This window comes from Cynara cardunculus (genome assembly GCF_001531365.2).
Source record: "Cynara cardunculus var. scolymus isolate 2C chromosome LG 4, CcrdV1, whole genome shotgun sequence".
NCBI classification, from domain to species: domain Eukaryota; kingdom Viridiplantae; phylum Streptophyta; class Magnoliopsida; order Asterales; family Asteraceae; genus Cynara; species Cynara cardunculus.
In genome coordinates, this window is record NC_037531.1 from 14,326,161 (window position 1) to 14,354,118 (window position 27,958).

Genomic DNA, 27,958 nt, shown 5'->3' on the forward strand with positions numbered 1-27,958 from the left:
TATATATATATATATATATATATATATATATATATATATATATATATATATATCATTCTTTAAAAAGGAAAACATTAAGCACTCATACCATAATATATATTTTCATCTTCATCAACAACCGTAGAGCTTGGCCAGAGGTCGCGGGTTCAAGAGGACCTCTAATGGCTTCTTTTTTGGAATCGTCATCCCCGGGCTCTCGGCCATGTCGACCGGAAGACCTCCAACCCGATCCAGATCAAAAGAATGGACAAGACGAGCCAATGTCAGATGAAGCACTTGAAGTCCAAACGTGGCTCCAGGACAAGAACGTCGACCTGACCCAAATGGCATGAGCACAAATTGTTGTCCTCTCAGGTCGACATGTCCATGGTCAGAACCCATAAACCTCTCGGGTTCAAATTTAGATGGATCGACCCAAACCGTTGAATCCCTTTGAAGCTTCCAAACGTTAACTATTAATCGAGTCCCAGCTTTGACATTGTACCCGGCAACTGTACAATCTTCCATGGCCTCCCTCGGTCCTAGAAGTGGGCCCGCCGGGTAGAGACGAAGAGTTTCTTTTATTACCGCTTGAAGAAATAAGAGGTTTTTTATGTCGGATTCGTCGACTTGTCTTTCTTTACCTACATGCTCATCTAGTTCATGTTGCAACTTTGTTAAGACATTGGGATGGTTTAACAACAATGAGATCGCCCACGTTAGTGTCCCAGCCGTCGTGTCACTGCCTCCTAGAATCAGTGCCTGTAAGACCCCATCGAGTGTAAATATTTGATAAACTATCGACTATTAAGATATATATATATATATATATATAACCCTTTTGAATCTTGGCAAAGGATCGTGTGTGAGAAAGAGAGCTGACGTAAGAAGCGTGAGAAGGAATCTGGACCTTTGATCATCTTTAATCTCAAACTCACCCATGAATTGTGGTTGACAAGGGGATTGATCTGTTGTATCTCATCTCGGTGCATCTCATCCTAATATGCATCTAAGGATGGAGATCTCTTCTTACGCTTCTCACATTAACTTTCCTTCTTACAAGAACCCAACCGTTTGAATCTTTTACCAAAAGAACAAAGAGGGAAGGTTCCTACACACAGTCACTCTCTTTCTCTCACTCTCTCGCACACATATACATATATACATACATATATAGAGAGATTCTATGGTTCAAGTTGATATGGAACTAGAACATCGTCCATATAAATGTAACTTACCAAACATGTCGATTTGATGCTACTATCGGCATCATGCTCAAAACCAGATAGTTGCCCTTCGTCTTCAAGCGACAACATTACGTCTATGAAATCCTTTACGTTTTCGTTGTTTCGTCCCAAATCCAACTTTCGGTTTTGTCGATGTTCATGGAGCCACCCTCGTAGCACCAAATCGAGATCCTTTGCCGTCTTTTTCATCTGCTTTTCATATCCCTGTAAATCCAACCACCATAGAAAAGGTATGGCATCTGATACCACGAAAATACCAATCAAACGAAAGAAATCGCTGATGGCTTTCTGACACCTCGCCGCCTCATCCCCGCCACCTCCAACACCGAAATACCGCTTTCCGGCCACCATCATCACCACTATGTTTAACATCATGTGTTCCAACCATTTATTCAGTTCAACAACCACCGGCCGACGAGAGTTTTCCTCCCACCGCCCGTAGAGTTCCTTAATTCCGGAATTAATCTCCGACAAACGGACGTTTTTGAGCATCTCAAGGCGGCGGTGGGAAAGGAGCTCCAGGGTGGCGATCTTCCGCATATGGCGCCAAAAGGGAGTGTAAGGAGCGAAGCCAAAGACGGCATAGTTATAACCCATGTGTTTCACGGCGGCGGTTTTAGGCCGTGAAGCAAGTGCTTTGTCGTTGACGGTGAAGCAGTCTTTGGCCACTTCCCAGCTGCTCACCACAAAAGCACGGCGGGTTCCTAGCCGGATGTTGAACGCCGGCCCGTATTTGTCGGCCATGGCTCCTAATGTCCGGTAGAGAAGCTGGTTGCCGCCGCCAAGTAGGTGGAGGTGGCCGATGATCGGCCATGCACCACCGAGCTCAGGTGCTTCTCTAGCCCTGCTTTTGGACTTGGTTCTACCGATAAACATGACGTAGAAAAGGAGTAAAAACGAAATAAATACGATAATTAGTTGGAGTGAATAATTCATGGTGTATTTGTGTAGTTTTGATTCTTGTTCTGGTTTGTATATATAGACTTTTATGGTATTATTTTATTAATTTATATATTTTTTAAGCATGAAGATGAAGCATGCCTTTTAATGACATGGAAAGTGAGGGTTGGTTAGGTTGAAAATTAGGGTTTCATAGGAGGGAGGTTGTAATTTAATTATAATAATCACATAATTTCTCGTGAATTACTAGTATTGGAAGGATAATTATCTAATGCAACGAGATATATTTTAATTAGTGTTTCGTTTTATATTTTGGGTCTATCAATATTATAATACAATTTTATATGATTTTGATAAAAAAAAATTTATTTTTGAATGAAAAATATAAATTTGATAATATTATAAAATTTTGATAAAAATAAGCGATATTAGTATCAGATTAACTATTTAAAAGCTATATTTTTTGTGTAATTTCTTTAATTCAATTTTTTATTATGATTTAATTGAATTTTAAAAACGAATTAATTTATTTTTGGTTTAGTAAAATAATTTCTTTAAGATAATAATTAAGTATTCTGTTGGAACTCAATGATTATCTTAATTATATTTTAGATTTTTTATATTTAAAATGATATTTATCATGTATTTGATTATGTTTATCTGCAGTTAGTTATACGAATTCAAACATGAGCTAATTTAATAAAATGTACTCATGCACATTTTACTTGTAATTTTGAATTTTAAGTATATGCATCAATTTTATGTATAAAAAAATTGTTTTTAAGAATTTTTGTCAAATACTTTATAATATAGTATAAATATCTCCAATTAACACATGTAATTTGTTCTTCTTAATTTGCTATTAGTCAATTCCAATTATTGCAGTTTTTAATCACACCTATCCAAAATTTCCATGTTCTACTGATATCCATCGATCATATAAACATACTTGACTGATTCAACACATCTATACGTTGTTCCAGTATTAATTTTTATCATACATATAATCATATATACAGAATAAAATATTATCAGGATTTTTTTTTTGGTAATAATAATGCGTACATAAAAATATTGAAACTTGATTTGGATACATTTTTGGATGGTTAATATCTTCAAACATCTCATATTATTATTTAGTGGTATATGGTTTTATGATTGCTGTTTTAAACACTTAATTATTTTAGTCTGTAAATATGGTTTGTTTGAGCAGGAACTACAAAACAAGGGGCTTGTATCGACGGAAACATCGGTAATCCATCAGTAAATAATCCAATTCGTCGGTGATCCGTCGGTAAAAATAGTAAATAAAGGACTTTTTATCATGCATTATTATCAAAGGGTTACTGAAGGACACGTGGAAAATCATTAAATGAAAAATAAAATAATTTAAAATTTGTTGGTAATATTTAATATTACCGACGAATTACATATATATATATTATTTTCGTCGGGAGAAGTTCCCATTTGTCGTTGTTCATTCGGAAATTGCCGACGGATTCTAATCATCGGTAATATCCGTCGGGAAAGTTAGTTTTCTAGTAGTGAGGACGTGTGCTAGGACTCCAGTAGGGTTAATAGAGTATTTCCGACGGAGTTGCACCAAGGATGAGATTTCCCACGGGAACCAAGGGAGCGGGTCATGGTGTATGTTATTGTAGATGATATTGCGTCGATATCAAAGATGAATTTAATCATCTGCTTTCGGAAGAAATCGCATAATTTCTTGGGAGTCCTACAAGATTTAAGGGGCCGTTTGGTTCACGAAATTCGAATGAATTTGATGGAATTGGAATGACAAATTCATTTGATTGGTTTATTTCTTGAAATGGATGAAATCCTTTAAATTCCACAAATTAATGAATTCATCATTCATTGACATAATGAAAGAAATTGAATTTCATCATCACCAACCATGACCATGCTACTATTGTTCGTCATGTCCCACCCCAAACCCCCCCCACCACCACCACACCACTACCGAATAATTGATGTTATTTATCTGCATCTCTTTGTGATCATAAGGTGAGTTTTATTTTAGAAACTTTTATTTATCAGTGTTAAAACAGAACCACATGATTATTTATGTGAGAGTGTTTTAAATCTGTTAATTATGCTATTTTTAGCAAAATTTTGTACTTTGATATGTTAATATCAAATGACAGGAATAAGGGTGACATAATCATGAGAGACTTGTTTTTATGATAATGATGACATAATCAGGAGAGACGTATATTGGAATAAGGGTGCATAATCAGGAGATATGTATTAAGGGATAATGGTGGTATAATTAACTGTATGTGAAAATTGGGATTTTGATCAAAATGAATAATTGTTATTGCATCTTTATGATGCGATGACTTTAGTTTATCGCATCTTCATGAAGCGATGACTTTAGTTTATCGCATCTTCATGATGCGATCACTGTGGGTTATCGCATTCTATTGATGTGATGAGTTAACTTCATCGCATCCTTATGATGCGAGAAGGATGTTTGTCGCATCTTTGGTTGAGTTGTCTCATCCTACTGATGCGACAAGACGTGTCTATCGCATGTATTTGATGCGATGAATTGGGTTATCGTATCTGTGTTATGCGAGGAAATGTGGTTATCTCACCTTTCTGATGCGAGAAAATTATGGTTTATCTATATGATGCGATAAGTTTATGTGTTATGCGATAAAGGGTTTATTTGGTTGTTGAACATGATAAATAGGTGGTGTCTCATCTTATCTGTAATAACAATCAAAGGGATTTATCACTAGACTTTATTGTCTAATCCTCGTTTTGGTGATTTAAAATGTGCATTACAGGTCGGACACAATCGGAAGATAAGGGGAAGGGAAAATTATGAAGAAATTTATGATTGTTTGTATGTTATATGTATGTGAATACTTGTTATGTATACAAGTTCTGAATATGTGGAAAAATTTGGTAGCTACTTTTGTAATGTAGCATTTTGTATATATTGGGACCAAATGTGTAAATTGTATTTCATGATATATGAAGTATACGGTTATATGCAAATGTGATCATGAGGTGTTACAAATGTAATTGAAAAAGCACGAAGTTGGATTAAAAGACAACTCATCTAAAAGCTCAATTTTTTTTTTATTCTTATGGTAACTGTTATTCTCACACGATCCCCTGACTAAACAATAGATAAGTAAAATATTTTGAAATAATGTAGGATAAATGTGGGCTAGGTTCCATTGTTTACCGGTAGTGATGGCCAAAAACCGGTATCGGGCCGGGCCGGGCCCCACCGGTCCCACACTTTTTGAAAAACAGCCATAATCGGTCAATCTGTAACGGTCCCGGTCGTAAAGGTGAAGATCGGTCAGGCTCTATTACAACCGGTTATGAGCTGCCGGTCCCAGTCCCAACCGATCCCACCATTAATTTTTTTTAATGATATATATTTGTTATACATTATAAAATTTGTCGTACGTGTCACTCAAATACACATTAAAAATGTTTTTTATTATAATTAAAATTACATTGATGTTTTTTATTATAATTAAAATTACATTGTCTTACAAAAATTTATTATAAAATTATTTGAGAATACATTTATTCATCAATATTTATCGTATCCCATGTCTGATTGATTTAAAGAGTTTCGGTGTCTTAAATTCTTCTAATAGCCTCTTGGTCATCAATGCCGAGTTCTTCATCATCTTCATATTGTGAGTAAGTGTTGTCGGCATCGGTAGTTGGCGGCGTGCTTAGTCTCATGCGGTTTTATTTTCTTCCAAATTTTCTTCCACCATTTCAATCTCCATCTCTAACGATGTTGTATGTTGAATTCTATCAACGCTATCCAAATAATCCTTCAAACAGATGCAACATTTCACGGACTCCGGGCTTAGTCTTGTCCGACATATAGAAATGATCTTGCCACTAAGAGAAAAGGCAGATTCTGAAGCTATGGTACTAGCTTGGATTGTTAGTAAGCACGGCCCAATCAACATTTCTAATAGAATTCTGCAGGTTATGGTGTCTATAAAATGAAAAAATATGACTTCTTTGTTTTATCAAAATTTCAATCATAAAATAAGTCGAATTCCAACGAACGGGCATATCGAACATCGGTCTCAAAGCTCTGAAACCAACGTCCTCGCATTCTGCATTCATTTTTCTTACTCTTTGTGAAAATTCGCCGCAACATAAGTCTAAACTTATCTATTACGGGTTTATAAGTATTTAACCCGTCTTGAACGGCTAAATTTATTATATGTGCACAACAACGTGTATGAAATAATTTACCGTCTAAAATATGTGTCAAATGACACTTTAATTTTTCCACACATAGATTGTTATACTAGCATTATCAAATGAAACGCTAACTATTTTAGCAGTTAAATTATAAAATGCAAGTCATTTTTTAATAATTGAAAATTGACGTGCACCCGAATGTGGCGCACCAAACGGTTTAAACGCGATTACACGCTTGAATAAGTGTCACGATGAAGGCTCAACCCGATGTGTCATTATGCATATATACGAAACCGGCAATATGTATGGTGCGCTCCATACATCACACGTTAAAGAAATATTGTTAGACAAAACAGAAAACATTACATTTCAGCTCGACACATTTTTCACATTTTAATTGCATCATTTCTAAGGGTTTGACGACTTACCGACTTGTATTGTGGTTGTAGTGTTTTCTGGATCAATTTCGTAACGTGAGGGTTGTCGAAATGTCCGAAAGGCAACCCGACTTGAATGACACATTGTGTTGTCATTTGTCGGTTCAACTCGGCACCATACAACCATATTTAACCTTGAGTGTCAAGTATCAGTTGACTTGAATCGTCCCCCGACCTCAACCCCGAGCACATTTTTTCAGTGTGCCTCCTTAAGGTATAATTTTATTCCGCCGTAATAAGAGCTTGACACATTTTGCATTGTGACTTTCTTTTCCCGTTTGTGAGAACCACCAAGTTGTAGTGATTCCAAATCTCGGACTTTCATCCGTGTTCGGCGAGAACTTGGGCAACTTGTTCGTTTGATGCATCATGTTGTTCACCGGTCATTTTATAAGACAAAGAGAAAGAAATGCGAATTGTGAAGTGGAAACGAGAAATGAATACGAGTCGAATTCACAAAATATAACAAGAAACCAAATGTTTTTTGCGAATTGAGAACTTGGTATGTAAAACTCTCAACCTTGTTACATATTTATAATGTTTAGAAACCAAAAAATACAAAAAAAGTCAAAAACGGCTAGTTAACGGCTATATTTTTTTTAAAAAGGCATTTTTTTTTTTTGGAATATTTCGGGCCGGGTCGGTCTATAACCGGTCCTGATCCCGGTCCCACAAATCCGCTAAAAGTCATAACCGAATGTAACCGATGATCCCATAACCAGTCCTTGGTCGGTCACGGACCGATTTGGCCATCACTATTTACCGGCCATTTGTCTTAGGCCCATTAGTAAAACCCCAAAACATAGCCCAATTGGATTTTAGTAGCCAAGCCAATTATGAATATGGCCGGTGGCCGGATACTTCAATGCGGTCGTCCTCACTCAAGTTACCGTGGTCACGCAGTGGAAGTACAACATTGATCGATCAAAAATTCTTCTCGTTTTTCGTCTCTGGATCTCTCTTCTCGAATTTACAGGCGAGAGAGCAGGATGACGATGTTTCACTTCTTCAACTGTGCAATCTTGACATTTGGCCCTCACGCCGTCTACTATTCCGCTACTCCTCTGTTAGTCTTCTTTTGTACTCGATAAATGACCTAATTTGTTGCGAAATTTTGGCCCTTTATCTGCTGTTATTAGTGTGATTGTTTGAGCTAGATGCTTAGTTAAACAAGTAAGAAGTTTACAGTTAATATATCGTATGCTACAATCAATTGGTTTTGTTGTAGCACCTGATGTGAATTGTCGTTAGTACTGCCACATTGTAAGTTCATTATGATGGACATCTAAATGGTGTAGGTGTAAAATCTGATGATATCTATACATGGGATTTGTTCATATCAAGTTTATGTTCGTGGGAGCTTTTATGGATCAATTGAGCTGGGATTGTTGAGAAACTGATAGCTTTTTGAGCTCTTGGATCTACATCGACAGTTTGGGACTTTGTGTTTCTTGTTTTTGGGGAAGTTTTTCAATCAAATTGAACTAGTTTCCAAGAGCCTTGTGTATGGTTTGCTCTGTGAAAGCGTATTGGTGCTTGTGTTTTTAAATTTGAGAATCCTTGTTCTTTGGAGAGTTTATCAATCAATTGAACTGAGAGTGAAGGAACTTGTAGATATTTAGGGCCAAAAACCATATTGGTGCTGATATATCATAAATTGACACCCCTTGTTTCTTGGGAAGATCTTCATTTGTTTATCTAACTTCACCTAATTTGAGAACCATTTTGATTTTAAGTTTTCATTAGACTAACTTTGTTGCTACTTCTAGCAGATAACTTAGAATGTGTTTTGCGTACAATTTATAAATGAACAAAGGCATGTTAAGTTAAAGTTCATAACAATTAAGGTGAAGTTATATAAACGAGGGAAAATTTGGAAAACCCCAACTAGGAGGTGAACAGAACTATCGTTTTATGAACAATAGAAATTACTAACCCATCCTTTATGGTAATGCATAAAGATTTCTTTTGACATTGAAAGTCAACCTTTGATTTTAACTAAGTAAATAAGTTCCTGTCTCAATGCCAAATTCTCTGCTCTGAAGTTGTTTTAATTAAGAGAATATGAACTAAGACGACAGTTGAAGGATTCTTTCATCAACGATTTGGGAGCAAGTTAGGTAACTGCCAATTTTAATTAAAGAAAAAAATATTACGGCAGCCAGCAAATGGAGAAACCAAAAAGAAAGTATCGGGGAGGAAGATAAACTGAATAAGTAAATCTGTCCTTAAAGTTGATCAAGACAGAATTTGGGTCATGGCTCGAGAACCATTTAAATGGTGTGCTGGATGGCCATTCTGACCCTGATTCCTTGACCACCCATGATTTGTTCCTTGTTCACTGATGGTGCTTTTCCTCTCTTGTGTGTCTTCAACAACTGTTTAACGCTGCAGCTTCATTGTTTTATTGCACTATGAAGGGTAACTTTTTGGCATTGCGAGTTCAATTGTATATTGACCGATGTTTTGGTCAGGATCAACTACCTTTGCTTTTGACCGTTGAATATCAAATGGGGGTCTTTAGTTCTCAGACACAAGATGACCTTATATGACTGAATCTAGCACCATTTTTGGTTTGTAATCATATATAAGTGAAGGAATTTGATAGCATATCATTTAGCATTTAATATTTATGTAATCACACTACAAGATCATTTAAATAATGCATGTATATTGCCATCTACAAAAGTGGCGAAAACTCCAAGTAACAGACTATTATGTTTTCGCTGGAGATAGTTATGTAAGTTCAGCCTATGTTATGAATTGTGATCTGAATAATGCTAATTTTGTATCTAGGGAAGGCAATATTTCAGATATCCATACTGAGTATGTATTTTTATCACGAGATACTAGGGTTTTTCTCGATACTATTTATGTACTTGACATATGGGCATGATCTCTGATAAAGTTGAATATCTCTCGCATAGTTTCATGGTGATGTTTTTCTACTGCAGATCTGAGTATGATACACTTGGCACTTCTGTCAAAACTGCCGTTGTCTATCTGGTCACAGCATTGGTGAAGGTACTATTTTCCGTCTATGCCACCCTATTGGCACAGCCTTTCAGTGGTTAATTACTCTTAGATTATTGACACAACTGATACAAGTCTCTGATTCACGCTCATTGTTGTCTATTAACTAATTCTGTCATTTATATTGATTACTTGGCCAGCTTGTTTGCCTTGCTACATTTCTTAAGGTGTCTGAAAGCGACAGTTTTGATCCTTCTCAGGTAACATCCATTATTATTTTGTGTTCTTTTTAATGATCAAGTAATGGTCTTAAATCTGTCGCTGCATGAGTTCTTGTATTCCCTTGTATATGAGTTGTAATTCTGTATGGACCAACAAGTACACCTACATGGTTGATGCTATGTGATAGCAGTAGCCTTCAAATTACACATCAAATTGGCTGCATATTTACATCTTTAAGGAGTATTTGGGTTTGATTTCAGTATTGAACACTGGTATTTGTTACACCTTTCCTCATCAAGGGACATAAGAAATGTTTCAAACAACTTATAGCTGTCTCTAGTCCTTGACTGGAATTCATGTTTGGATCCATGGTCTGAGTACATTTGTCGAACTTGCAATTATAGATAGGAAATCACAAACCCAAGCAGATCTCACTGAATATAGTGTGCCAATACCCTGTAATGCTGGAAGTTTGCTTTACAGCAGCTCAGCATCAAAATTATTGCATATTGGGCTCTCTGAAGGATTTTCTGGTCATGAACTCAACGGATGATTTGCATTCGTTATCCCTGCATGTTCTTTGATACACAGTGGCTAGGAATACGTGGAATTTGGTCAACTTCCGGAACTGGCCATGATTTTGGCTCAGCAGATGGAATTAACTGATAAGTAGAACCCTGGAAGGGATTCTGACAGCAAATTTGCATGTGCTGTATCCTCTTCTATTGTGGCCTTAAGTTGTAGGAGAATGGTCCCCAAAAAATTGTGAAATGTCATCACCAATCTCAGAAAGATCTTTCCCCTTGTAAAAGAACAGACCCCGATTCAAGCACTAGTTTTCTATGGCTACCTATAATGTCACAGTTACGCTTCTAAGTTCCAAGGCATACCTGTTTCTTTTCATTAGTGTGTTAACTTTATGTATCTATTTTCATAATTTACAAAGTTGACCTATGAGTTAAATCCTTAGGACAAGGTTCTTCTTACAATTAAATTCTTAAGTCTTAACCTGCAATCTATTGGCTTCTGGTGTTAGTCCTTGGGTTCGTTCAGTTATTTACATTACTGGGAGTCTTAATATCAGTGTCCCAATATAGTTTTCCTAATGTTTCTTTTTCTTTTTTGTTAGGAATTGTTGAAAGCTTTGATTGGTTTTATAGATGTTGCGGGGCTTTACTTTGCCCTGACTCAGTTAACTCACAGGAACATCTCTCAAAATCACAAGTTTCAGGCCGTTGGACTTGGTAACTACCATCCTCTTTCATGTTTGAATTTCTTAAGATGCTATAATAGTAAGGATGGTCTTTTTGTTGCCGGGGTTCATGTTATTGCCGTATATTGTGATATCTGTCTTCTACCACTCTATCCGCTTCATGTATCCATACTATCCTGTTATGTGTGTGATCAAGGCTTGTTTTGTCGTTCATGATCTCGGAAAAGCACATAAGAAAAGGTGGGGTGTCAGGATTCTGGATTATACTTGGAATTGTTTACATTTGGGGTGCAACATTTAACATCAGATTCAAAAGCTTTGCCTGTTTGAGAAAATAAAAAAGTGTCAATTACCATAACCGTAAATCAGATTTCTCCCTTTTCTTGATTTTTCTTGTTTGGTTGATCAAGTTCTGTATGTATATACTGGCAGGGTGGGCTTTTGCTGATTCAGTTTTGCACAGGCTGGCACCCCTTTGGGTTGGTGCTAGAGGACTTGAATTTACATGGGATTACATTCTGCAAGGGCTCGAAGCAAATGCAAATCTGGTATGTTTGCCTTTGTCTCGCTCTTTCACAATATTAGCAACGATTAGATGTTAAAACCGTGATGGGTTTTTAGTGATTGTCCTTTGATGTTTGAAATGTAAAAATGCAGATGCTGAGTATATCACTTGCTGCATTGGGATCTTTGATGTGGCTAAGGAAAAACAAGCCCAAGACTTTGATTCCTATCATATATGCATGTGCAGGAATTGTGGCAACAATGCCTTCTATCACAAGGTCTGCCTGTCTGTTTCCTTTACCATTTCATTTTACACTAGGAAAGCATGCATATGAGTTTGTGGAATGTTTGTGCAGCTATTTGAGGTGGGGGTTAGGATGGCACCTTCCAGAAGTTGTAGGTTTTCAACTCTTCACTTCCTTGGCCATGGCTTTAATCAGCTGGCAACTCTTCTCAGCATGTCAAAGACCATCTGCTTAAGAAGAATGGAATTTTCAGCCTCAATGGCCTTTTCATATCTGGGACTATTCTTGTAGAAGCTTAGACATTAAATTCATCGATCCATACGCCTGATCTGTCTCCCAATTTAGTTGTTTTTCCCCCATTCAACAACTGCATTGCCCAGTATCCGTTTTAATTGATAAATGAGCTTTCTGGAACTGAGAATGGCCAACAATGAACTTTGTGTGGTCAGTGACTAAACTTCCTAAACCTGCTTACAATGCACACAAATTGATGTTTTTGAATTGCTTTTATGTCAAGGATTCAAATATCAAGTTTTTGGCTGAATTGTGTCGATGGCCGCCATAGCTTGACTGACTGGGGTAGACGATAGACGGTCAAAATGAAGTCTTTTTAGGACAGTACCAACCAACAACGGAACAGATGAGAGCATGGTGCTGTTTTCTTTTCAAATGGTGTTTGATAACTTGCAAAAGAAAATGAACAGAAGATTTCAAAGTAATCCAATGCTCTTTATTGATGGTATTCATGTCAAAGTTTTTGTTTTTTTAATGATTTTTCCCTTCCTTTATTTGTGGAATAAGCCTGCAATAACAGTAGTAGGAGTAGGAGGATATTAAAGGATTAATAGAAGAAAGTTACCAGTTGGGTTACAGTTTATGTACAAATCAAGGGGAGGGAGATTGTTACAATTGTATGACCAATAACTATAACCTTCTGCAGAAAGCTTTGACAGATCTACCATACAAAACAGATGCAGTCTTCCATTATGTTAACTTCCCATTATATTATCAGCATCACACTCATACCACCACCAATAAGCAACCTCCCTAACACCTGCAAAACTCGGTTCATCAGCTATTCAGCCGCCAGGATACCCGGCATAGGTTCAGGGGAAACCCCCAAATAATGAAAAATGAAGGAACACCGTCATAGTCATTTATCTAGATGATATGTACATGTGCATGTAAACAATTAAAGATGTTTCCTGGTTTCTATGAATGTGTGCATGTTATGCACACATGCATACCGGACAAATTACTTGTATGTACATGTGCATATCTTACAGATGAATGATTATTTGGGTGTTTTTCATTTTTTTGCATTTTTCCTTAGAACCTGACCCTATATATATATATAGACTTGGGATCACATGAGACCCGTGAGACCATCTTTTTTACCTTCACCGTGTTTTGCATGTAAAATTTCAAGTGTAAAAAAATGGTCTCACGTGAACCCAATCCAACCCTATAATATATATATATATATATATATATATTATAGGGTTGGATTGGGTTCACGTGAGACCATTATATATATATACACATACACATTTGAGAAGTAAAGAAGTGATCCTAGCCCTTCATACGGTCAAGAATTACGGCTTTGACTGGTTAAGATTTGCAAACTGGTCAAGCGAAAAATGAAGAGGTAGTTTCGTAACTTTTACAAATAAGCGGCAAACAAGTGCATATGTAAACTCATAGTTCATGTGAATCAGTTAATTAGTTCATATGTGAACTATGTTGTTAATTGCAGCGATATTGCATTGCAATAGCAGTGCAATAACGGATTGCGAACTAAGATAAAATTGTGGTGATCAAATTGAGGTGAAAATTGCGTTTCTGATATTAGCGGTGCAATTGACCGATATTTGAGGTGAAATTGCGGACTGATATACCGACAATTTAGCTTGGGCCTCTTTAGAACTATGTTAACTCAGATGTTGAACCTATTGCTTGCGATTAGTTCGTTTATGAACACTTTTCCTATTTTGTTTTGTGAAACTTGTTTAAGTTGATGTTTTGATGTTACAACTATATTTTTAATTAATTTATGATATGTTTATGTATGTATGTATATATATATATATATATATATATTATAATATAATTCTAAGAAATATTGTATGAACTGCTATTTTTGGAACGTTATACCACTACTATAACCGGTATTTCAAATATCGGTCCTGGCCGCAATTTTGTATATTCACCACTATAACAACATAGTATGTGAATCAGTTAAATAGTTAATATGTGAATTACACAGATTCACATATGAAGATATTATTCATATGTGAATCACACAGGTTCACACATGCACTTGTTTTGCCGCTTATTTGTAAAAGTTATGATACTACCCCCTCTATCTTCCGTATATCATGCAAGGAATTATCCAGTGTTTCACAATCAAAGCCGCAAATTTTGACAGATGAAAGGCTAGGATAACTTCTCTACTTCTCAAATACCTTCCACCACTTCTCGAATGAACCTATGGCTATATATATATATATATATATATATATATATATATTATATATAGCCAACTTTCATACGCAGGGTTGGATGCCGGTGAGACGAAGAGTTTAGGTAAGAAACGTAAGAAGGGATCTCCACCCCTTGATGCAGATAAGAACGTGATGCACCAAGATGCACTGGATCAATCCTCATATCAAGCGCGATTCATGGGTGGATTTGAGATTAAAGGTGATCAAGGTCTAGATCCCTTCTTACCATCTTATGCTTCTCACCTTAACTCTCCTCACACGATCCTTCGCCTTCATATGCAACCCTTTATTTATCAGACATAAAATATGAACAGAAGCTTAAAAAATACAAGGTTTTTTAATCAGTCAGCAGAACGCAATTCTTCATGGAAAGAAAGGGTACTGACCAGAATATGATGCCTTTTTGCTTGCTCGAGATAGGAGCTGAATCAACATGATGACCCGTTGTCTAATTCATTAGAAGGTCCATGTCCAATCTGATAGTCTAAGGCCACATTCTTTCCAACACTGGATACGTGCACACGCATTTCACATCTGCCAACGAGCTCAAAAATGCAAATATCTCCCATTTGGATGCCATTATCACGGACAAACGCCATCCACCCTCCACAAAAAGTATGCAATGTCTGAACCTTAAGAGTTGGAATTGAATTTACTGTCCAGCATTCTCCTTTTAAATTGTGAAGCACAATCTCTGTTCTGCAGTTTGGAAGGTGTTCCATAGAGAACTGATAGGGAATTTTCTGTTTAGTTGCAACATCAAGAAAAGGGTGTTACACATAATTGAAATGGTGATTTCATGATAAATAGTCAGCAGAAAGAAAAATGAAACCCACAAAGCAGACTTGCATCTGAAACACACAAATTTCTTCATTTCCCCTCAAGTCATCTTTCTTCCGTATATATTTCTTATTAGTTCAATATTTATCCCTTTTCCCTATGGTTGCAAGTGAAAATATCTCAGATTGTTTGTTTTTACAAAGTTGGAACAACGTATATACTGTAGCTAAAATCTAACGTTTCAGCCAATGCACACCTCATTAAACAGTATCTAGATTAACCTCACTTTTCCCATGAAAAAACATATATGTTTATTTTAATGAGGCAATGAATAGGGAGGTCGAGGCAGAAGGAGCGGGGGCATCACAGGTCGTGCGACCTTTGTTTTTGTCGGCGATTAAGAAAGTGAAAGGGGTACTAAGGAAAATGGTGGAGGGTAAAACCGTAGGCCCAGATCAAATCCCTATAGAGGTATGGCTTTGTTTGGGAGAGGCAGGTGTGTAGTGGTTGACAGAGTTCTTGAATGACACACTCGGAACTACTATACCTAAAGAGGCTTAGTGAGGTGGTGCCGCTCTATAAGAAAGATGGTGTGCAAAATTGCGGCAACTATCTTGGTATAATGTTACTTGACCACGTCATATAATTATGGGAGCCGGTGACTGAGGCTGGGGAAGTATAGAAACGTAGAAGGGGCTTACACTAGGTGTTCATAGACCTGGAAAAGGCATATGATTCTGAAATGAGGGATGTGGTTTGAAGGAGTCTGGAAAATAGGGGTACCATGGAGGTATGTCAAGTCAATTCAGGATATGTATGGGCAATCAATGACTTGTGTCATGACCCCGTTTGTGAGACGGTGTGTTTCCCAACAGAGATAGGGCTACAGCCGAATCCCTTTTTTGTGAAGCGAAACAATCAACTTATTGATACTGGAAGACCCAACGGATTCTTCGCCTTGGTAAGCTATTACCTCACCAACTAGCTAATCAGACGCGAGCCTCTCCCGTTTCTGGTGTTTTAGTTACCTTTCGATGGATCCCTTAATTATGTGCCTATTTCTCGTTCTCGCTCAGGAGCCAAAATGAACACGGACAATTAGCTAGAGCAGCGGGTGTTGTAGCGAAACCGATTGCAAAAGAAGGGAAATCGGCAAGAAGTGAGCCGGAGTTCGTAGGCTAAGTGAAATAGAACATGAAACTGTAAGCTCCCAGAGTATTTGCTGAAGGAATGCCTCACATCAAGGTGACAGAAGCAGTGGGTAGCAAGGTAGCTTTGTTACCTATTCCATTAGGAACAAAGCGGATTCAGAATTTGTCTTTCATTCCAAGGCCTAACTTGTACCAAAACTAGTTGTCACCCCACCGGTAGTAGGAGATGTAAGGAACTTCATTCGAGGAATGGGGTAGCAAATGGTTATCCATTAAGCGGAGGAAATATTTGCATGGAATTCTATATTATAAAGGGATTTGGAAGACATTTCCCAAGGGATCTAGGGGAGTGTCCCATGGAGTATGTTATTTGCTAATGACATTGTGCTAGAAGAAGGGTTGAAGGTGGAAGGTAAATGATAAGTTGGAGCAGTGGACGGTTGCATTGGAAACACAAGGCCTATGAGCCAGCCACTCTAAGAACAAAAATTTATGGTGCAATTTCAGTATGGAGTGTTTCAAAGAGGGCATGGAAGTCAACATTGAGGGCAAAGGGTACCCCAAAAGGCAAAAGGATAGTTTCAAGTATATAGGCTCCATGATTCAGAAAAGGAGGTGAGGTCAAGGATGACATAACCCATCACATAAAAACGGGGTGGTTATGGAGGGTTGCCATGTGGGTGTTGTGTGACAAGAAGGTCCTGCTAAAATTGAAGGGCAATTTTTACACACTAGCCATGTTATATGACTTGGGAGTGTTCGACGACAAGGAAGACCGATGACAAAGTTAGAAGTTGCAGAAATGAGAGTGCTTAGATGGACCTGTGATCGGAAAAGGTTTGACAGTACTGGAAGTGGTATTCCGGGCAGTATTGAGACTGAGAGTTGCACCTATTACAGACGCTGAGGGAGGGAAGATTAGGGTGGTTTGGCCATGTTCCTAGGAGACATATGGTTGCTCTAGTGACAAGTGAGGAGGTTAGAAAGTGTTACGGTCAAAGGAGCGAGAAGGGAAAGGCCAGAAAGGATTTTAGGATAAGCAAGCGAGGTGGGACATGGAGGCTCTAGGCATTTAGAAGGATAGGAGTTCTTTGAGACAGAGAACTACGGTAGCAAGCAAGGGGTGGAAATTTGTGGATAGATTAGACGAAAGAAAGGGAGCCAGAGAGGCAGTCGGTGGGGTGTAGAGTTATTGAGTAGGCAGTTAGGTTGTCAAGTCCCTAAGTTAGACTAGGGGTGAGTAGTTTTCCTTACCTTGGCTATGCTTTCTTGTACCTGCTTCTATTATAATAGTTTTCCTTACCTTGGCTATACTTTCTTCTACATGCTTCTATTATAATGTTGTTGCATACTCTACGGCTTTTCAAAATTTACTGTATCTTGTTTTTCCTCAAACTTTTTGGGCCAACTTTCTCTCTTTCACACATTTTTCACAAGTTAGAGGTCTTCATCAATGCAGTCGTGCATATGCTTTGAGTTAGAGGTCATGTCTTCATAAGTCATCCCCCATCTGAGTTGGTTATGGCGGCCTCATTTGGTTTGGTTATATATTCTATAAAAGTACATATATCATTTAAATCTATACCATGAAAAAATGCATGTCATCCCTCAAACATAAAAAAAGACATAAATTTAGTGCTTTAGAGCCTTTCAACTTGATATTGGTTGTTGGTCAAGAAAATATCAAATACATATTGAAGGCATCATTTGGACCTATCGTTATGTTGTAGGGCAAAATCAACTTGCATTTAAGAAACTTACTTTTAATGTTTTTAGCAATTATAGGGATGATAAACATTTAGGTTTGACGGAGTTAAGCAACATTATTATAGAGGAAGTAAAATAAAAAGAGCACAACATGACAACAAATGGCCTTTCCTGTTCCCTGGCATGGTTTCTTTCTTTATAAAAAAAAGTGGTGTTATCTCAAATATGGCTTAATGGCAAGCACGAAGCACCAAATGAACATCATTAACTTGTAGCCTTCAACCCATCAACTCAAAATCAACTCAAAATAATTAACAAGTTTATCTGTGCTACCTTTGTCTTCATGGATGACCCTACGATTAATGCCTTAAGCCAAACATTCCACATCAATCATTCTCAAAACTAAGGTCATCATAAACCTACTCGGATATTTCAACCCCAAAAGTTCATCACTACTCTAGATCTGAGTTGCATGCCCTCATACTTCCAAGATCCTGGACTTCTCCAGATTTGCCCATGTGTTGAGATGGTATATATCCAAAGACCACAAAGCCCATGTTTTGGTAGAACTGCAGAACTACTAGTGAACTCATATCCTAGGTAGTTTGTCCCCCATAAGAGTTGCTTGTTTGCCACCTTGATAAACGCTTATTTGAGCCTATTTTTTATATTGAATACCTTGCATATTATGATGATCTTATAGTTAATAAACCCCTTTAATCTTGGTTGTTAATTGATTAATGTCAGATGCCAAAAAGATGGATTTAGGTACACACAGAGCATATATTTCAAAGATTTACAAGGTTGCGCATATTTCTCAATGTCTAAACTCTAACCAATCGGCGCATAATTAATTAAATGTGGACATAGTTCTCAAATAAGACATTGACTAAGCATACTGCATACAAAATCAAGTGTTAATAAAAAAGTCACGCCTCTTGTTTTCAACTTAGGTCTTTTTTCGTTTCTCTTTTGTTAGCCACCGAAGAAAAAAGAGTAGCAAAAAACATACAAGCCCAGCCTTACAAGCCTGCGAGTTTAGTCGCACCACTGACGGCGTTAGTCACTTTGTTCAACCACAAGACAAACCGGGCGACTTTTCCAGCGACCCTAGTCGTGTTCGAGGTCGTCGGCGACCCCATATCATTTTTTTGGACATTTTCGAGCGGTTTCATGAGGGGTATAAAATCAGTTCTAAAGCCGTCGTTCAAAGGGGGGTTTGGATCAATTTTCACCATGAGAGTTCTAGGGACGATCAGGAAGCCTTTGAGCATGATTTTGGAGTGCTTTGGAGTCGCCTTTGGAGCTCTTTAACTAGAGTTCTTCATCATTTCCTGGCTTCTATCATTTGTAAGTTCAATTTATGTCTTGAAATAGGGATATGAATAGTTAAATCCCTATTCCTAGTGATGAGATTTTGACTAGTTCAATTTATATTATAGTGAGACTTGATTTACATTTCAATATCAGTTGATTTTCCATTTTTGCAATCTCCGTTTTAATTGTTGTTCGTATTCTAGTTATTGGGTTTGAGTAGGATCCCTCAGATTTTCTAATTCGACTACGAGTTGCTACCCCAATTTGAGAATCTGTAATTGTTCGTAAATTTTGGCTAAGTAATAAGTAGTGCATCATTTGACCACCAAATCAACCGACTTCCATTACGGGTTGCTTAATCTAGCTTAAATGGCCTGGCATCCGATCATTAATTAGGATTGGTGCTTATCTCAACTCTAATGCGATTGGTAGGTTAATTTCTATGTTCGTAACTAGAATTGGCTTAATCAATTAGAAACTAATCCACTGGATGTTCGGTGATAGTTTTATCGTAATGATAAGCAGAATGTTGACGCGTGTCAACACTTATGCTGGATTTAACTGGAGAAAATATTGTTGTGTGCAAGTCCATGATACATAATCTTAATAAATCGGTTATGCTCATAACTAGGATTTGCTATCTTATTGTTTCAAGTTCAATTTAATTTTATGCTTAGCTTAAATATCAACTCACACCCAACCCCCTTATTTACCGTTGAAATGCCTGCATATAACATCGTCTTAGACTCACAGTTGACACCAAGTCCCTGAGGAGACGACCGTACTTAGCGCTATCACAATTCATTGTGATAGGAATTTGTCGAACTCGACACCCGTCAAACCTCTAGTATCAGGCCTTCAACAACTCTTCCATGAAGTCCAGCATAAACCTAATTAATCTCATTAAAGAAAGCCATTGATCTTAACCTAAAAAGTTTTACTGCATTTGACACAAAAACTAGTTGTTAAGGTTGAATTAGGTCTGCAGTTAGAAACCTTATATTTACCAACTTGTTTCGAAGTGTCATGCCCTAGATATTGTAAATGAATCCCAAAATGTTTCCTCTAGTCATGTCTGCCATGCAAGTCCGGATTCCCCATGCAAATGCAAAAAAGGACCTAGGAATTTTTCAACTGATGGCACAATTTGACTATAAAAAATGAAGATATGGATATTTATTACAAAATCATCATTGGCCTGTTAGTTAGTTCCTTTCTTTTTCGTAAGTGAGGTCCTATGTACGAGCCTGTTATCACAATTTTTTTTGGAAAAACATAATAAGCCTGAAAATAAAAGCTAAACGCTAAGAAAATGACACAAACAGGATTTGAACCCACACCTAGGATGGGAGAGAAGTCGTAAAAACCAAGTCTACCAAAAGAAACTTGTGTTGTCATTGTAGTTTCAAAATATATACGGTTGCACCCAACAAAATAATACGGTGGCACCTTTCACGACCCTAAAAAATTTTACACAACGAAGGAAGGAAGCATGGACCGTGCCACCATATGCACCATAATGGGTCCGCCCCTGTGTAGATGCCCTACAGACACGTGCAATGCAAGAAAATAAGCATTAGCCAAAAAAGGATCTGGAATCCCTTGGAATTTCCAGGATAGTCTAGTTTCTCCAAAGTATACCAAGACTCTCTTGAGTCTTACAACATTCTAGAATATTCTTGATACTTGTGAATGATGGTTAGACTTTATGAAAGGAACCTAGAACCTTCTTCGGACTAGAATAGTCCCTTAAGAAGGTGGTCTCCTATAGAAGGGGAGAACTCCGCTTTCTAAACTATACAAGAGCATCTCCAAGTGAATAAAAATAAGCTTCTCGTGAGCATTTTCACTCATTTCTAACATTCTTCCATACTTATCTAGAATTTCCTTAGGGCTTACTTAGCTCAATTAAGATAGTGTTGACGCTAAGGCTGCATGGATTGGCTAGAGATGATTTAAGTTCCCGACAATTGAAACCTCTCTTGCCTCTCTTGAAATTTCATTGGGAATAAAGCAGGACGAGCCAGGCTGATATAAGTTTTTCATCAACTTGCATACCATGAATAGTGGCCATAATACGACAAGAACGGGAGTGTGATTGAATGAAATGAGGTGTAGGCATGTAGTGCACAAAGGATGAGGCACAAAAAAAGGTTGAACGTATAAATAAAATAGTTAGGGGTTCTATCAAATTGGTATGAACTAAGACCAAATAACAGCCAAAAACATGGAGTAGAAGAAAATATTTGCAAGTCAAGATTAGAAAGATCCATTCAACTATGGTGGAAAGATGTACTCAGATGAAGGAGAAGATTGAGGCACGATTTGCTTCCTAGGAGAAGCTAATACGGAGCCTATAGAAAGCCAAGACCCAAGCTAAAGGTGTAGCACCAACTAGGATAGCCTCTGCTGGGGCAGCAAAGGAGAGGGAAAGTGGCACCGATAAGGAGAAGGCCACGTCGTAAGATAGAGGAAGAGGAAATTCAGGTGTGGCTATTGGTGGAGATGACAGAACGCTCATGGTTCAACACCATCGTTACTGAAACCAAAGAAGGGCAGAGAACGAGAGGCATGAGAGAGAGTGATAACGACACGAGGGCTGGAAATGGGAGGTGCATGCAGAGCCGCGGAGGTGGCTAACAAAGCTCCGACAATATGCACTAGCAATAGAGCTTGGATGAAGGTGGTCTGATGGCAACGAGACAAGGGAACAACGATTGTGGCTTGAACAGCAGCAATCATGATATGGGATAGCAAAGTAGATATAAACAGTGAGCCTAATGGCAGGTCCAAGGAGGCTTGAGTTTATTGGTGAGCCTAATAGCATAGTGATATGAGGTCCGATGACAAGAAAGTTGATGGCTTTTCTTATGGGCTGAATGGTAGAATTGATTTCGGGCCAACTAAAGGTGATGGATTTAACCTCACGTCAAATGGAAGGTTTAAATTTGGTCTAAAGGAAACATCGAATGTGGGACAATTTGACAAGTCGAGAGGCACACATGTCGAATGACTATGATGGAGGCCTTAAGGACTCGAGGATACTAGGGAAACAATGGGCACCAAAATCGATTGTGATTGATTGAAAAAAAATGGACTTCGCCTTGAGGATAACGCATCTTTTTTTTTTTTTTTTTGGGGGGGGGGGGGAGTAATGTTAGACTCGGCCTTTTCAGGTTTACATCTAGGAATAAATTAGTAAATAGCCAATGATAGTATATCCATAATCAAAATAAGGAACAATAGTATTTCCATTATAAAGGCAACAATGGTATTTACATAACCAAGCAACTAATAAGGATTAAGAGAAGCATGAGGCTTGATTTGATTATAATACCAAATATTGAATTCAGCATCTTGGGAGAGCCTCTACCTCTTGAAAACAAATAAATTCGTATTTCTTTACTGTTTTATCAATAAAGTAGGTCTTGGGGTTCTATAAAAAAGACGGATCATAAGGATGGAAACATTGGAGATCAAGTGTTGCAGCATCATAATAAGCTGAAAAGAAAGGGAAGTATTAACATGACTGGTGCAGCTGGGAAAAACTATATAGTGAAAGAAGGCAGTAAAATGTTTGCTGTGAAATGCAAGGGCCTGCATTCTGCACTGAATTTACTTTTGGCCTTACTTGAAAATTCCTACCAACAAGAAGAACTTGATAAGGTTTTATATTGGTCTAGAAAAAAATGAAAGTGAGACACAAACCGAGTGCTGATTATATCATTTGGCTCCCAATAGAATTAGCCAAAGATTTATTAGTGATTTTGCACATGAAAAATCAGGCAAGCATATTTACACACACGACTTCCATTTAAAATTGGCCCAAGATTGTGTAATACAACTGAACTTGATCAATATTCTGAAGAGGGCCAGAAGGTATGACTATAAGATCAATATTCATGCAATTATGGTGTTAAAAACATGTAGAAACCAAAATCCATTTAAGTTCAGGAAGAAGCATCAACTAAGTAATTTATCAGCATACAAAATATGGCCTACTTCATATCAACCCCCAAGTATATAGAAGTTAGCTGCACATGTCAAGACATAGTGGCTGTGTTAAACACAGCTTAAGTTCGGTGTGCAATACTTAACAAGCCTTAATTAGAACTCCTAAATCATCTATCTTTGTTAAAGTTTTACCATTTATTGATACGTTCCTTGTTACACTTACAGAAATGTTGCTATTGGCAAGTTCCTTGTCACACTTAAATAAATGCTGGAATGAACTATATACTTTCAGTATTCAACCCTCATCAATCATCAAATTGTTAATAAAATCCATAAAATATGTTGTTATGAACATGTTGCTAGAGAGTAGGAGTTTCTATTATGACGGCTTCAATGGATAATCAGTCAAAACCATATAATGCTACTACCTAATCAGTTAACACGGTCATTTTCTGAAATCGCGGTAACTACTAAGGTAGTTGAACCACCGCTATTTACTCAACCACTATAGCACCCCTAAATCACTGATGTTGCACCGCTATTAATTGCCTGGGCTACTACTCAAATTTTTATCAAGACACTCAAAATTTGATGATCCTGTAGTTGGGCACTAGTTGCAATTCTGTTGTAATGGAAGATATGCAAGAATACATGACCTATACCAGATATAAAGCTGAAATACTTAGATTATTAAAGAATAACAGAAGATCAAACTACTCACCAGAGTGTATGATCCACCGATGTTGAACTTTTTCATGACTCTAACAAAATAAGGAAAACTAGAAATGAAAGATTCAGCAGCTATTTTTTCTTCAGGTGCTGACTTCATTGACATACAACCCAGCATAGAAGAACCCCTTTTTTCTTGTAAGCTTTTTGGTTTCCCTATCAATATTTCAGCTCTTATCATTCAAAGCTTATTGAGAGAAGAAAATTATAATTAAAATAAGACATGACATCCCCACTACAGTTTCTGCAGTCAATGGGATAACACTAGTTCTTTTCAGCATTTCTTTTACTTACAGTGGTTTAGAATTAATAAAGTTGGGCCTAACTTTTGGCCTTTGAGTCCGTCAGCCCAACAGCTTACCATTACCCAGGTAAAGGAATAAATGACATGCATGAATATACTAAATAAGTCAACAGAGGGACGTTGATTTTTACCTGATTTTCCATTACTAGTTCTTGAGTGGGACCCCAGAACAGTACCCTTAGCAGCAATACCAAGTTTCACCTTTTCAATAGAGAATGCAACCTTCTGACCTTCTATCATGGTCGGTTTCTGGGTTTTACGTGAATTTCCTTTCACTTTTTTTGTCAACCTTCCAGAACTTTTATGAGAGGCCCCATTAGCCAATCCCTTGACATCATCATGTTCATAGTCTTGTGCTTCCTGCCTAACTCTAAGAATATTCACACGCAATTCACACTTGCCTACAAGTTCAAATATGCAGACATCTCTCACATTAATGTTATTGCCACGAACAAAACTCAACCACCCACCGCAGAAGGTATGTGAAGTTTGCACTCTTGTGGTTGGAATTGAATTAACAGTCCAAGATTCTCCTTTCAAGTTGTGAAGCACAATCTTTACTTTGCAGTTGGGAAGGTATGCCATAGCAAACTGATATGGAACATTCTGCATGACAAGAGTCGAATGAAGCTTTAGGCAGGGATCAACATAGAAATTTGTTACTAAAAATTGAGAATGATAAAGAATATGAAGCGAGTCTCATATGAAGGTTTAAATCAAGGTTTAAACCCTGATGTAGTCTAGCCAAGAAACAGAAGACAGTTCTACAAGAGATCCCCGAACTTTAACTGCTAGGCATGTAAATGGGTGTTCCAAGATTCATATCAGTTGGTTCCTGATCTGGTTAAAATCAAACTTTCCACATTCCTCTCTGCCTGAAGTGTTTAAGGATTGGGATGTTTTTCTTTGGATATCAATCAGATACCTACCGAGAATTTTATGGTATTTCCTGGACATATTTGAGATCTGGGAGCTCATAAACTGATATGTTTCTCAGGTTTTTTGCTAGATACACTTGAGATAACATACCATATAACTATTCAAATGTGCGACTTATACATCCCACGTGTACATGTGTGGATATTTGCATTTGATCTAAAGGGAACCTGTTTATAAGCATATGAACCACCATCAAGGCAAAAAAAGAACTTCTACAGATTGCAAGAAACCTTGTGAACTTGTTTGAAGACAAAACAAGATACTAGAAGAGACTTATTGATAACATGAATTCCATTTTGGTACTATATGGGTATCAATCTTAAGAGAAAGAAGCATTGTTATACAAGGGTGTCGATTGCTTTTTTCTTCCCTGTTAAATAGTAAAAACTAACCAACTGTCTGCCTATTTTACTATTATCTGACAACAATTATGTATACTATATTATTACAGATATAAAAAGTGGCGGACAAACAAAAAGGGGAGGGGCAATTAATAATTTCATCCCTTTGTGATAATTGTGGATGAGAGTAGTTACGCTTAATACATGCAGCAAAATGCTTCCAATAAAACATGAAGATAATGATATATAGGAGCTACCTACCAATGTATATGAACCGCTTATGTTGAACCTTTTCATAACTTGGGTAAAGTGAGGAAAACTTGAAGTAAATGATTGAGCTATCTTATCTGCTTCAGAAGCTGATAAGCGGCCCAACTCATCTTCTGTAGGGCTTACCTCTGCATAAATTCAGAAGCACGCCAGTAATGTATGAGGTAGGGCAATAAGATTCATGAAAGCTTTTATAGCTAGAACCAAAATATGCACTAAAAAGGTTAATAAAATAACAAGATTAGAAAGGGAAAACAATACTTGATAGAAAACCGAAGTAAGATATAGAACAGTGCAATTCACCACCACATAGAGTGAATAAAGTTTGTCGGCACTTTATGTTAGCTTACATACTAAATAATCAAAATAAAAACAGACACCAGATATAACAGACAGTAAGCATTTTTACCTGATACAGGCAAAGCAGGAGTGATGGAATCCTTGAAGGCGCTGCCACAAAACTCTGAGCCATTCAAAAAATCTGCAACTTCACATCGTCCATTCATGGTTTCTTGTAAGCCTAATTGCATTTCAGCTATGTTGGTAGTTTCATGGTACTTTGTTACGCACTCAGAATGGACTTGCGAACTTCTTGCTTTCTTTGGCACACCGTCAACCATATTTGTCAACATAGTTGCATATTCCCTTTCCCTCTTTTTTCCAAAATGCTGATCGAAGATGCTCAAATCTTGATGGCACTCAGCAGAAAATGCAGTTTCCTTCTCACAAGAACTTTGATCAAAGATCTGCACCGTAAAATGCAGGTTACCATCATATCTGAATACTAAAGAGTCGCCATTCTCTAAGAAGTGGTCTCTCACAAAAGCTGCCCATCCGTCCAAGATAAATAGACCATCAGTTTGGTGAGCCAAGTCAGCATGCCAAGTATTCCCACTGGGACCCATCAATGAAACCGTTCCAGCTGTTTTCCCTTCCAAATGTTTGCCAAATTTTGAAGGTATTTTCTGTACCAGAGAACCGCAAAATCACACAATGAACATAAAAGAAACTAGGTATTACCATACTGCTTTCAACTATAAAACCACAAAAAAAGATCTCTTCTTGAAAGAGTATTAACATCCATCCATTGGAATAGCACCTCTTCAAACTGCTCCTAATGTATAGAATTAAGCAATCCACTAAACTATGCATGAGTCAAGTAGTAGAAGATACATGGATTATATAAAAGTTTCTGGTTTTCTTCTCTAAAGCTATATGCCCTTTAAGAAACCAATAACAGAGGGTAGTTCTTAGCTGTATCTTATTTTGACAAATTAGCACGTGGCTTCTAACTCAATAGTATAGACTTAGCATATTAGAAAATACAACCTACATTGTGATTTTAATCATTTTTTTCTGTTTTCCCACATGTGAACAGCAAGAGATGTCATCCCTTCAGCATAACTATTGGTGAATATATGATTTCAGACAGAAGACTTCCAAATCGATGTAGCATCTAAATCAGGCTTCAATCCTAGCCAATATGGTAATTAAGAGTCCGAGAAAAACAATTCCCAATCTGAATTACATTTTACTTTGTCTAACTTTATAACTTCACTTGCTAACTATTAGAGACCCCAATTTTTTCACAATACTAATCCTCACTAAAAAAACTGTAAATATGAGCGGAATAATAACGATCAGAGCAAGAAAAGATCTTCAAGTTTCATCTTTTGAACGAACTTCAATCATTAGCTAATAAAACACAAATGCACACTCTTACAACACACTCATGTAATAAATTTGTGCTTCTTTACATCTAAACATTCATGCATCTAAGAATGTAAAAAAGCATGAGTTAAAGAAGAAATTACCAGTTTATCGAAGCTGATATTAGGGTTAAAACCCTTAATAAAATGAGGTCTTCTCGCGTTCATCATGTCTGTCCGTATCAACTGATATTATGTAAAACCCTAGAAACAAGCCAAGAAATTTTGAGAGACATTTGAGATGCAGCGTGAATTAAATCAATCCTCTCTTGGGCTGCAGTGAAAATTTCAAGGTAGATATAGTGAATCGAAGAA

General features: G+C 37.3%; 3 protein-coding genes across 4 annotated transcripts; 1 reads left to right on the top strand and 2 right to left on the bottom strand.

The window, feature by feature from the left end:
- Positions 1 to 111: 111 nt before the first annotated feature.
- LOC112511847 (cytochrome P450 82C4-like) lies at positions 112 to 2,162 on the bottom strand. Its single transcript, XM_025117660.1, has 2 exons — positions 1,218 to 2,162; positions 112 to 741 (listed from the first exon to the last, which is right to left on the bottom strand). Exons 1-2 carry the CDS (start codon positions 2,160 to 2,162, stop codon positions 112 to 114), a joined length of 1,575 nt encoding a protein of 524 aa, XP_024973428.1.
- A 5,487-nt stretch (positions 2,163 to 7,649) lies between these two features.
- LOC112511012 (transmembrane protein 147) lies at positions 7,650 to 12,352 on the top strand. The gene is made up of 7 exons (XM_025116366.1): positions 7,650 to 7,847; positions 9,736 to 9,805; positions 9,955 to 10,014; positions 11,106 to 11,220; positions 11,622 to 11,737; positions 11,847 to 11,971; positions 12,050 to 12,352. The coding sequence occupies exons 1-7, from the start codon at positions 7,771 to 7,773 to the stop codon at positions 12,171 to 12,173; spliced, it is 687 nt and encodes a 228-aa protein (XP_024972134.1). The 5' UTR covers positions 7,650 to 7,770; the 3' UTR covers positions 12,174 to 12,352.
- A 172-nt stretch (positions 12,353 to 12,524) lies between these two features.
- LOC112511011 (B3 domain-containing protein Os01g0723500-like) lies at positions 12,525 to 27,933 on the bottom strand. Of its 2 annotated transcripts, XM_025116365.1 has the most exons (8): positions 27,749 to 27,927; positions 26,756 to 26,899; positions 26,344 to 26,680; positions 25,926 to 26,062; positions 24,516 to 24,990; positions 24,073 to 24,236; positions 14,829 to 15,185; positions 12,525 to 12,992 (listed from the first exon to the last, which is right to left on the bottom strand). In XM_025116365.1, exons 1-7 carry the CDS (start codon positions 27,812 to 27,814, stop codon positions 14,871 to 14,873), a joined length of 1,638 nt encoding a protein of 545 aa, XP_024972133.1. In that variant the 5' UTR covers positions 27,815 to 27,927; the 3' UTR covers positions 12,525 to 12,992; positions 14,829 to 14,870. The 2 variants fall into 2 exon arrangements, with proteins under 2 accessions (XP_024972133.1, XP_024972132.1); XM_025116364.1 differs by having other exon boundaries at positions 26,344 to 26,899; positions 27,749 to 27,933.
- Positions 27,934 to 27,958: the final 25 nt, after the last annotated feature.

What these genes read in the sequence shown, in the direction of transcription:
- LOC112511847 (XM_025117660.1), bottom strand. Translation starts at nt 2,162, where the DNA reads ATGAATTATTCACTCCAACTAATTATCGTATTTATTTCGTTTTTACTC. An exon ending in GCATCAAATCGACATGTTTG is followed by an intron (nt 742 to 1,217) that starts GTAAGTTACATT and finishes GGGGTCTTACAG; the next exon opens with GCACTGATTCTAGGAGGCAG.
- LOC112511012 (XM_025116366.1), top strand. Translation starts at nt 7,771, where the DNA reads ATGACGATGTTTCACTTCTTCAACTGTGCAATCTTGACATTTGGCCCT. An exon ending in ACAGTTTTGATCCTTCTCAG is followed by an intron (nt 10,015 to 11,105) that starts GTAACATCCATT and finishes CTTTTTTGTTAG; the next exon opens with GAATTGTTGAAAGCTTTGAT. An exon ending in ACAATGCCTTCTATCACAAG is followed by an intron (nt 11,972 to 12,049) that starts GTCTGCCTGTCT and finishes ATGTTTGTGCAG; the next exon opens with CTATTTGAGGTGGGGGTTAG.
- LOC112511011 (XM_025116364.1), bottom strand. Translation starts at nt 27,814, where the DNA reads ATGATGAACGCGAGAAGACCTCATTTTATTAAGGGTTTTAACCCTAAT. An exon ending in TCCTGCTTTGCCTGTATCAG is followed by an intron (nt 26,063 to 26,343) that starts GTAAAAATGCTT and finishes GAATTTATGCAG; the next exon opens with AGGTAAGCCCTACAGAAGAT. An exon ending in AACTAGTAATGGAAAATCAG is followed by an intron (nt 24,237 to 24,515) that starts GTAAAAATCAAC and finishes AAATATTGATAG; the next exon opens with GGAAACCAAAAAGCTTACAA.